This window comes from Brienomyrus brachyistius, chromosome 4 (assembly GCF_023856365.1).
Source record: "Brienomyrus brachyistius isolate T26 chromosome 4, BBRACH_0.4, whole genome shotgun sequence".
NCBI classification, from domain to species: domain Eukaryota; kingdom Metazoa; phylum Chordata; class Actinopteri; order Osteoglossiformes; family Mormyridae; genus Brienomyrus; species Brienomyrus brachyistius.
In genome coordinates, this window is record NC_064536.1 from 17,892,102 (window position 1) to 17,904,180 (window position 12,079).

The 12,079-nt window shown below is 40.2% G+C and overlaps 1 protein-coding gene and 1 long non-coding RNA gene across 2 annotated transcripts in view; one reads left to right on the top strand and one right to left on the bottom strand.

The window, feature by feature from the left end:
* The window catches only part of LOC125740118 (uncharacterized), a 353,638-nt gene extending 352,955 nt beyond the window's left edge, over nt 1–683 (top strand). The window contains exon 6 of the long non-coding RNA XR_007397449.1: nt 550–683. This is a non-coding gene — a long non-coding RNA (uncharacterized LOC125740118). The remainder of the gene's footprint in view (nt 1–549) is intronic.
* The window catches only part of LOC125740114 (NACHT, LRR and PYD domains-containing protein 12-like), a 341,935-nt gene extending 334,613 nt beyond the window's left edge, over nt 1–7,322 (bottom strand). The window contains exons 1-2 of the mRNA XM_049010930.1: nt 7,252–7,322; nt 6,115–6,216 (exon numbers count right to left, since the gene is read on the bottom strand). Of these exons, the coding sequence (XP_048866887.1) occupies nt 6,115–6,176 (62 nt within the window). The 5' untranslated portion in view covers nt 6,177–6,216; nt 7,252–7,322. The remainder of the gene's footprint in view (nt 1–6,114; nt 6,217–7,251) is intronic.
* Between the last annotated feature and the right edge of the window lie 4,757 nt (nt 7,323–12,079).

A 12,079-nucleotide genomic window follows, 5' to 3' on the forward strand; every position in this document is an offset into this window, starting at 1 on the left:
TTCTGTACACACTCCAGAGTAAACTGAAGCCTCTGTGACATCAATGCCATTCTCTGTAAGGTCTTGCTTATAAAATATGAGATTGCCTTTCTCAAGGTTGTCAAAAGCCAGTTTACCAAGTTTCAAAAGGAATTTCTTCCCAAATTGAGTGTATTCCTTAAGCTTGATTTTATGTTTTTCCATATACTTCTCATTTTTTAAACTTGCCTGAAAGATCAGGAAGTGTGTGTACATTTCAGTCAGAGTCCTTGGAATTTCTCCACTGTCCATCTCACTAACAAGCCTTTCAAGAACTTTGGCTGAAATCCAGCAGAACACAGGTATGTGGCACATGATGAAGAGGCTCCTTGATGATTTCACATGTGTGATAATCCTGCTGGCCAGGCTCTGATCACTAAATCTCTTCCTGAAATACTCCTCCTTCTGGGCATCATTGAAACCTCGTATCTCTGTCATCTGGTGGACACACTCAGGAGGTATCTGATTGGCTGCTGCTGGCCGGGAGGTTATCCAGAGGAGAGCGGATGGAAGCAGATTTCCCTTAATGAGGTTAGTCAACAGCACATCCAGTGATGTTTTCTTTGTTACATCAAACCAGCTCTCATTGTTCTGAAAATCTAGAGGAAGGCGACACTCATCCAGACCATCAAAGATCAACAAAACTTTGTACCTACACAGCTCAGTGGATTCAAGCAATTTCAGTTCTGGGACAAAGTGGTGAAGCAGATCAATCAGACTGTATTCATCCTTAATCAAATTCAGGTCCCGGAAAGAAAGAGCAAATATGAAGTGAATGTCCTGGTTTGCTTTTCCTTCTGCCCAGTCAAGAATAACTTTCTGCACAGAGACTGTTTTCCCGATACCTGCGACCCCTTTTGTAAGTACAGTTCTGATAGATGTCGCACGTCCATGTAAGGGTTTAAATATATCATTGCACTTGACTGTAGTATCTTCTGTTACCCTTTTCTTAGATGTTGTTTCAATCTGTCTCACTTCATGTTCATCATTGACTCCTCCAGCTCCCCCTTCAGTTATGTAGAGTTCTGTGTAAATCTCTTTGAGAAGTGTTGGCTGTCCTTCCTTAGCTTTCCCTTCAAATACACACTCAAATTTCTGCTTCAGTTTACATTTGATTCCGCGCTGACATTGTGACAGAAGATTCCCTGAAATTAAATGAAGGAAAAATGCACAACAATTCAGTAAACATGCAATTTTTATTCCTATAATCTTCTTGAATGAAATTAAAATAAATGATGAACTGAAATGTAATGCACATTTTTTTCACAAACTGTGTGGCAAATAAAACACACACTGAATGAGGTACAGCTCTTACTCTTCTCCAGTTTATCAGCGAGATCATTTTGCTCCATGGTCCTCAGGATGTACAGTGTGATCATCAGAGCTCCCTCTCTACCAGAGATCTTCCGCATCTGACCATCACTGTCCATGTCATTGTCCTCCTCCAGCTGAGGTTCAGAGCATTCTGGGTCATTCTGATCCAGGTACCTTTTGAATTTCATCAGCTCATCCTTCAGAAATGTTTGAGCTTTTTTCTCCAGTAACTGAAATGAAAAGTTACAGTTTAATTATTATCACTCCTGGCACCGTATCTGTTTATAACTTCATTTGTGAATTATGCTGCATTCCATTTCAACTTGTAACTTGGAAATTCAGAGTTTCTAGTAGGAAATTTCAGCTGGAACCCTGAAGTTGGAATTCCAACTCATGAAGTTCGGAGGAATCTACACAACTTCGACCTTAGAATTCAAAATGGTTGCACCTTTTATCAACTGCAGTTAATGCTGTAGTTTTACACTGTTTAGTAGCAGTTATGTAATATTTGTTACTCATTAAATTGATTGTACACACCGCTTTCTGTGGACGTGTTGCTATGGTGTTTTTTTGTGCAACACATCACGTAATGTGTTTTAACTAGTATTGCTAACAATGACTAACAATTAACCAGCTAGAACTGGGGCCTGTTTCAAAAATCAGGATTTCTTGCTTAGCCGGATAACTTGTCAGATTTAAAGTAATCTGGGCTAAAAACAAGTGAATGTAGATGAAGGCCATTTAAACTGGGGCACATTAAATACAGCAAGTTACCTGGCTAAGCAAGAAACCTTTGTTTTTTGAAACAGGTCCCTGGTTTTGCTAAATGACTTTCCGACCTGCTGTACTGGAAAGAGGTTAACTTGGGTGTGATGTCATTCCCAGCTACGACTTCTGACATCTGAGGTAAATGGAACGCAGCATTAGTTGTAAATATCATCTGTTTGATAGGATGAAGTACTTATTGTACATCTGTAGAAGATATATGTAAATTTAGATAAAATTTAAGAAAATATACTTCAGTAATAAATGCACCTTGAAGATGGATAAGTCTCCTTTATGTGGATGTGAATTACATCTATTCACTCGGTCCCTGTGAATAAAACACAAATATCCAACCATTATATTTTTATTGAAACAGATGTAACTGCCATCTACATTCAGAGCTTATTTCATTAGGGCGGCTTCCTGACATCAGCCTGCTTATGACAGCATAAGAGAAGCAGTGACACCTAGTGGCAGCACAGAGAGACAGCAGGTAGCAGCCTGGAGAGACGGTTTGGCATGTAGCTCCCAGTCACTCAATGACAGTCACTGGTTACTTCTTGTAAACTGTTTAATATGATTTCAAACAGATTTCAACTTAATTACCATAACTATCCGGGAGTGAAATTTTTTTTGGGGGGACAACCCTGGCTTCTGCAATTTAGGGCCCCCCAGCTTTTAAAAAAAAATACATAGATCAAATATTCACACCAAACCATTTATATAATAATTTTGATTACAATAAAATGTATAACAGTACAGCAATATACAAATTTCACATGATGTCCCCCCAACAGCACTATTGTTTCTCTTTTGGCTCCAAAGCAGCTCACTTAACCCCAAAGGGTTGTATTCTGTCCTTTGTTTCCAGGGTTAAGATAATTAAGAGTTAATCCTCTAGTCAGTTTCTCTCTCACAATGTTGTACATGGTCCCAAGTTCAGCTACTTAGTTCTGTTTGTTAATTGTTAGTTAATTCCACCTGTGTGCTGTTTCCAGTGTCTGCTCTGATTGGCTGATTGTTTTGAGTCCTCACACCTGCCTTTTGTTAGTCCCCATGATCTGTGTATTTTAGTTCCTGCCTGTGGTCAGTTCCCTCAGTTGGTCATTGAGTCACATGCTGATGATCCTGTGCTTTGTTTTTGTGTGTATTAAATTCCACTGTAGTTATTCTTCCCTTATTTCAGCTCCCTTGGTTACCCTGAGGGTTTTTTTCCCGTACATCGCTTAAATCATCCGACATCAGATGCCTCATCTTGGATGAGTTAATGCTGGTGAAACTCATCCGGGATAAGTTGGTTTTTCAAACGCAGCTGTGGAGTAGATTAGTCTAGCTGGATCCATTCACCCGAGATGATCACATGCACCCAGGCTGCCTAAAAAGCCCATATACATTAAGACTAGAAACCTTGATCGACAAGTCGCTCATTGGTTTCCTCAAAATGTCAGAAAGTGGGGCGCAATTTTTCATGCAATCTGAGCAGGACCTTTTATTACAGAGGTATGATGAATTCAGAGATTTAATATGTACTAAAGGAAAGCGACCCAAACCAGTGTGTGTGTGTGTGTGTGTGTGTGTTAATTTTATGAAATGTTGGAAATCTTGAATATTTATAAAACATCCCTTTTGAAGCTAATTAGAAGAAGGCAGATAAAACCTTTGGAAATTCTGGGTAATGAGAATATTAGTGTGATTTTTAAATTCTTTATAGAACTGTAATTTTATTGTGTATACATCACCTGTAATGGCATAAAACGCCTCTTTAACTGCCTGCACTCTCAGGTGTCCAGGAAAAACAATGAAAATCCGAAGGAAATATTTCAGGCCCAAACTGATTTTGCGAATTGCCTGGCAAACTGTACTCTTTATATTTTCCGTATCGCCTACAGTGTACAAAAAATATCTCAAGGCAAAGCACACTGTCTGTGTGGCTGTGAGAGCCTGACTTCACCTATTTGGACTTCTATTATACGGAGCTAATAAAACTGTAAGATATAATATTCCATCTCGGCTGAAGCTGTATCTTTCGAAAAGAATATCATCCGGCAACAATAAAGCATTTTGCCGATCTTGCAAAAGCCTCTCAATCTAAAATTCCCTTCTTATTATTTGTGCACCGATTGCAGTTGGTCGCTCATCCATGAATGGCGAGGCCATGAAGGAACGTATTTCTATGCACGGGCACTGATTAAGTGTGTGAGCTAATACTTGTTTACGTAGAACAAATCTGGGGCCTGTACTGCGAAGCGGGGTTACTGGCTTATCAGGGTAACTTGTCAGGTTTAAGGTAGTCTGGGCAAAATGTAAGTGAACGAATATGAAGTCCATTTAAACAGTGGTACCTTAAATCCGACAAGTTAGTAACCCTGCTTCCTAGTACAGGCCACTGCTCCGAGTAGGTTTGAGGATTTGGATGTGCTGCTATGACAACACATCCAGCAAGGGTTTCGAAAAACCGACAGATCCAGGATTATGCAAAATCTTCAACAATTACATCCCGCTAAACGAGTAATCCATGTACAGAAAATACCCCCCTGCTCTTTACTACTGTTCCCCTGTGTTTTGTTGTTATGGCCTTTTGACCCCTCGTGGTTCCCTTATTTTCTGGTCTGTGTTGTTATAAATAAACCCCTGTCATGTTGGAGCCGCACTGTGGATCGTCATCCTTTCCTCACCTGCACCATCCCCCGATCCCATGATAACTAGCTAATTATTAACAGGCTCTGTTCCATTAAACATGTTCAAACTGAAGCCTCAGTCTGATCAGAGCTAAAGAGCCCATGAGAATCTATTTATTATCAAAGCAGAAACATCCGTCCCAGAAGAAGACAATCTATTGTCCAGTCATGCTTAATCAATATAGAGCAGTAGCTGTTTTCCAGCTGCATGCTGAGGATTGACATTTAAAATGCACTTTTCAATCTACCTTCTAATTCCTGCTCACAAGAAGTCAGTCTTTACAGTGATCCTCAGACTTTAACCTCAGACGTGATTTATACAGAAGACAGACAAAACTTCTGTTTAAATTTTCAAAGACAATGGGATTTTTTTCCTCCCATGTCGCTCTGTACAAAAGTTTAAAAAAATTGAAAGTTGAAGTAATTTTTTCTTGTAGCTTGTGTTTGCCTCTATGTGTATTGACTGATTGTCTGAGTGTTTTAAACAATGTTTAAATGCATATTTACCTTTGATTTGTAGGAAAAGGTCCCTCACTGAAGCTGATTGGTTGTCTCATTGACCTGTCACTCTTCATGGAAACAGAGCTGGGTACAGGTGAGTCTGCTCTCTCCATCAGGACACTGTGGACAGTGAGAGGAAAGATCCTCATTATATAAATATAATTCATATACTGTGGACAGGGTCACATTAAACCTTCAGCTGTTTAACCTCCTGCTCTGTCTTCATGTACTTTGTTATGCTGTGAAGCTCTTGACGCAAACATGCTTGTTTACATTTAGCTTTAATGTGAAATAAAGTACCACCTAAAATGAAAATCCCAATAGAAAGGTTTAGTATCATTGTTACAGCCTCCGTTACTAGGCTTGCCTGTTCTTGCTTGATATTATATAAATTTAGCCTTAAATGGGATTTCTCACAATAAATTTCGCCAGGTTATCAATAAAAAAGTTGCTGACCGGCTACTGAACTGAATACCGATAACATGTTCTGAATGGGGGGAGGGGGCTGTGCGGAGACCGAAAATATAAACTTTATTTTAGCGCATATTCAGGAAATCACCTCGCGCAATAAAGGTGTGAGAAATTGAAGAATCAGCGCTAGGTGGCAGCAGAGGACCGCAAACGGGGAGTACAATTAAATGCAAATTTTTGAAGGAAATTAAATTTCATAAACTTAGTAAATGATAAACATAAATCATCTACCCCACGGACCAGGATCAGTTAAGTCTCGAGGAAGTGAATTAAGTTAAGACAGATTACTCTCTCTTTCGAAAATGCTGGAATGTTTATTTTTTATGACCGTGTGTAAAGCAGTACAAACACACGGGTTCTGTCTTACCTCTCAGTTCTCTTTGTTTTACAGTCCGCAGGGGGGGTCATTTCAGAAGCAGCTCCCCCCATTTTTGTGCCAATCTAGACCAGATGACTCCTGCTGGGGCCTCTATGAACACGAAGCGTAAATAGTGACGTACATGCATAATACAGTCGAACCTCGTTACTACGTACAAGACGGGATATCAAAAACATGTACGTTATAAGCATAGAACGTTGTAACCACTTAGTGCAAGATGGATGAAAGAACTCACGAAATATCTATGTAAATGATAAAACTTTAATAGAACAGACCCTTAAATTGACTACAAAACAAACGAACACATTATTACTTGTTAAATAATTCGACAAAGCTCATTTGGATCCTTGAAAGTTTCCTTAAATTACTCACGATTACTTAGTGCCGGCCGGCGAAAAACGGCAACGAAAATACACAACGGCTGGTCAAAATAGATTTTTAAAATAAACATTCGCATCCAAATCGGCATTTGGCCTGAAAATATTAATGAAACAGTGGTCAAATTAAATCATAAAACCCTTTCTTCCATTATTATTCTGAATTCACAATTACCGGCATGACCGGTATTTCACAAACAAAGTGAAATATTTCATAAATATTTCATAAACAAAGAATACGCACACAACACTTAACAAGCCATTACAACGCAGTCCAGTAACGATCGGTCAAGGCAACTCATTTAACGCCAAGCAACGCAATAGACAAATGTGCATTGTCGGGCGAAGATCAGGTAGATACAGGTAGATGTAGCGACACAAGGGCTGGGACAGCGCTGTACGTTGTAACGATGCTTAAGGAATTATGGAATAATACATAGGCTAAAAACGGGAATTAGAAATCTGTACGTTGAAAAGGTGAAAACGTTGTATCCGGGGTAACGAGGTTCGACTGTATCTAGTAGCTACTTCATGCAACGGGTGCGGCCGCTATATATAGGTGTGTTTTTACATGTATACACACACACACACACACAGATATATGTATGTCTGGGGTCTCCCAGGACTGATTTGAGAAACAGCTGTTTCTGTTATAAAATAAGCTATATATGGGATATACATACATACATGCATACTCCCAAATATACCTTATTTTATTTTAAGTTGTATCTGTTGACTAAACTCTTACCTCGCAATACAGAATCTTATCCGCGTTTCTTAACAAAATGGAGAGTCCAGCATTAAAATACTTTCACTTTAATTTACAAACAGGAAATGCTGCATATCAAACGCGGAAGCGGTCAAAGCAGAAATGGACACGGACTCAGTGGCCCGGCGTAGGATTTTTGGAGATATTATCCATGTCACTTAGTAACAAGTAACAATAAGAGAAAGGGGACAAGCTCCCGTCGCCACCTAATTCTGTCATGACGCACATTTTGCGTTGTACTTATACATATAAAACGCGGTTCTGCAGTGATACTTAAATCAATAACACACATAAATCATTATCACACAATCTTACTCACGGTCCACTTTTCACATTTGTCGCTGCGCTACCGCTGCTTTAGACAGATCCCTCTATCTTTCGAGACCGACATGTTCTTCAAAGTGTGATTAGAACAGTGGACCAGGGGTCACCAACTTGCTCCCTGACACACACACACACACACACACACACACACACACACACACACACACACACACACACACACACACACACACACACACACACACACACACACACACACACACACACACACACACACACACACACACACACACACACACACACACACACACACACACACACACACACACACACTATATCTTTGTATGTAGGGTCGGCATGGTGGTGCAGTGGTTAGCACTGTTACCTCACACCTCTGGGACCAGGGTTCGAGTCTCCGCCTGGGTCACATGTGTGTGGAGTTTGCATGTTCTCCCCATGTCGTCGTGGGGGTACTCCGGTTTCCCCACACAGTCCAAAGACATGCTGAGGCTAAATGGAGTTGCTAAATTGCCCATAGGAGTGCATTTGTGAGTGAATGGTGTGTGTGTGTGTGTGCCCTGTGATGGGCTGGCCCCCCCATCCTGGGTTGTTCCCTGCCTCGTGCCCATTGCTTCCGGGATAGGCTCTAGATGCCCTGCGACCCAGTAGGATAAGCGGTTTGGAAAATGGATGGATATATATGCTTTTTTTTAATCCAAAAAGTGTACAATATTACTCACATTTTTTACAACGAACTGCATTCATAATTTTTTGACAATTATTTGTAAATGAGAATATTTATGTTTCTTTGTCAAAGTGACATTTATTTTGTGCAAATCTCACAATTTCATTCAACAAAAAACAGAGGTCAACTGTGTTTTTCCCCAATACATGAGATTGCGTCACCTCCAACTTTTAATCTGACTTAATCAAAGAACAATGATCAATTGACCAGGTACATGCTGTTTTGTCTGCCATTTAGTGAGAAACCTGGCATTCCATGTTGTCCACTAGTTTGCTGTATTCTGCTGTATAGTTTGACGCTGCCACTCTCAGTGACTCCTGCAGATGTGTATCAGTTAGTCGTGTTCTGTGTTTATTTTTTATGAAGTTCATATTCGAAAAGGCTGATTCACAGAGATGGGTGGATCCGAGAAGACAAGAAACCTTCATAGCTGTTGTGCAGACAGCTTTATACTTTTCTGTGTCCACTAGGTTCCAAAAGTTTGGGCTGCTCAGGTGTGCTTTGAGGTGCAGATCATTTTGCAAAGTTATTATTTCCATTTCTACCTGCCCTGCATCCAAGGTGAAGGTTGTACTTAGGTTCTCAGTTGTGCCTATAATGTCCACTTACATAAAAGGATTTGAAATGAATGACACACATGGCTCAATTTGATCAAAATCACAAAATCTATTCTCAAACTCTTGCATCAGTCTGTTAATCACTTGGCAGTATTTTTCTACAGCTTCATCAAAAGCCACAGATGCAGAAGCATTTTCACTTAGAACTTTTTGCACAGAGGAAAAGTGCACGACAATATTCATTTTAGCTTTTAAAGCTTTTACAGCACTTGTATTAGGATGAATTTGTGGACGACTACGTTGCCTAGAATTAATCATTGTCCTCCTGTTACTTTCATACATATGAGGTGATTGAGGTGTGGATTGATTCTGATCGTGTATGGACTGATTATCCTGAGATTCAGATACATCGTCCATGATTCACCTACAATATTCTTGTATTAAGGTTAAACTGCATAAGCATGTTTTTTCCCTCTCTGATCAGCTCATCCCCTGCCCACATGTAATGGCCAAAATTTAGTATAAAAGAAGGGGGAGATCTCAGTGTTAGTTGGAGCTCAGCCGTGGGATGGAGCGCGCATCGCCCGGCACTTTCTTGTGACATACGTGTTGGTCTCTTGCCAGGACTGAAAGGGGCTCCCCAGTCTAAGAGTGAGGATATCACAATAACCATACTATCAATTTGCACTTTCTATGTATGCATGTTTTTTTATAGTAACACTTTTTATATATATACCTATAATCTCTTGTATTGGCAGTTTTACTCTTCTTAATGATATATGTATATAACTATAATTATCAGATATCACTTGTGATACGGGACTATTTTGCATTGCCTTTGATCCAACGTCTTGGTATTGATTTTAATGCAAGGTTATTTTGTATTGCTTAGAAGCGAACCTAAGTGTGCCTGTTCGTTCCTTAGAGAGCCCTATATCCCCCTCAAATCATCCTAACACAGCACTTATGTTGTGTCGTACCTGTGCCTTGCAGCTCACAGTTCAAATTGTTTAGTTTTTCTGTGATGTCCGTTAAAAAGGCAAGATCAAGCAACCACTCAAGGTCGTCCAATAGGGAGGTCTCCTCTTCTCTGCTCTGCATGAATTCCTTTATTTCACCCAAAAGTGCCAAAAAATGTTTTAAAATCCACCCTCTGCTGAGCCATCGGATCTCTGTATGTAGCAACAGGTCTCCATATTCCGCGGACAGCTCCTCCAAAAGCACCTTGAACTTTGTACCATGAATGGACACTCAGGGCACCAGTGACTGTGTGTGAATAGGAAGTGCGCATGTGAGCATTCAAACGTGAATTAAAATTCGCGGTAAAAATATCTGGAAAACCAAACCACAGAACCGCAGTCACACACGCACTGACACACAGATATACACGCACTCATACACATGCGCACTAGGGGTGTTACAGTGCGGCATGACGCAGGCGGGGAAAAAGGTGACGATCCACTAATGGCTCCCAGTCAAAAATGGTTTATTAAATAAACAGAGCAAATAGAGTAAAACTACAAAACAAAAGCACAACAAGAGGTCAGAAAACAAGGAAAATTACTGAATTAATCAAAACTATAAAATAAAATACATCTAAGGAACACGGCAGTAAACCAGAGGACCAAACACACAGTAACATTCATAATGACAGACTGAGGGGCGGGACAAAGGCAGACATATAGATACACAAAGAATGACATGACCAAAGACTAACAAAAGGCAGGTGTGACTCATCAAGACAATTAACCAATGAGCACAGTGCAGGGAAACAGGCCACAGGTGGAGAAACTTGACCATCAGTTAAGAAGGACAAACTATGGAACTTGCTACAAAAAACTAGGAAACATTAACTACATACCAGGAAATAAACACTGAATACTAACACACAACTGAGGGCGAACAGTAAGAGAGACGAGGACCACAACACAAGCAGAACAGAATAAAACCGGATACAAATAGGATAAAGAACTAAAACACTAGAAAAAACAAAACCAATAAACAAAAAAGTGAAGCTGGCCTCAAATCCATGACTACAGGGTTACAACCTTAGTACTGCACACTCAACCCACTAAGCTGGGGAATAAGGACGACACACTAGGGGCTAGAACAGTGACAGAGGGAACAGGATGGACAGCGACACCTGCTGGCAATATGGGGACCGAACGCATAGGACAGGGATGTGAGGGAACCGACCCTGACAGGGTGGAGCCCAATCCGAATACACAGATGGTGGGTTTTTACAAAATTTTGTTTCGTGCAAATATTTTTTTATTATTATTTATTTTTTTCAAATGAAGAAAAAAAAAACGTCAAATATAGACAAAACTTAGCAGATTAGCGATGCAAAGGGAAAAAAACATACTTAATTTTAATGTAATTTTTTTGGGTGTATTATTGCAACTGGTTTAGGAATTACATATAACACTGTAATACCCAGTTTATAATAGTATTAATAACTATATACATTTATACATCAGTTAACGTCCTGCCGCACAACGTCTGACTGCATATGTGCTGTATGCGCTGGGTCCCATAAGCTTAAAATACATACAGTACATAGTCTATCTAACTCATCATAACCACAATGTACCACAAGTAGCTGTTGCTGGTGTAAACAAAGCACCTACACTGCCAGCCATGTAATGGTACAGTGCATAGTCTATCTAACTTATAATACCCACAATGCACCATGAGTACCTGGAGTAAACAAAGCACCTACACTGCCAGCCATGTAATGGTACAGTGCATAGTCTGTCTAACTTATAATACCCACAATGCACCATGAGTACCTGGAGTAAACAAAGCACCTACACTGCCAGTAGTATAACAGTACAGTACAGACAGTTAAGGAGCGTGCACTGATTACAGTGCATTGCCATACCCACCACACGACAAATCACTTCAGGGATGGGAACCTGAGTGCAGACATGTGGCAGGTGACACCTCAGCACCACACTAGTCCAAGTGGACCAGTGTGAGGTTTTTTCTGGTGGCTGGAGTGCCAGTCCTGCCACCAGCCCCAAAGTTTTTCCCCTGTAAATTAGAGGACCTCCTTAAAGGTTATAAATGTGGATGTATACATACTCAGGATGAAGCAATTGCAGGTTAAGGGCCCTGCTCAAAGGCCCAATGGAGGAGAATCACTTCAGGCATTCATGGGATTTGAACCAGTCATATTTTAAGACAAAGAATCTCTGGACAAAGAAATATTTCAGATAAA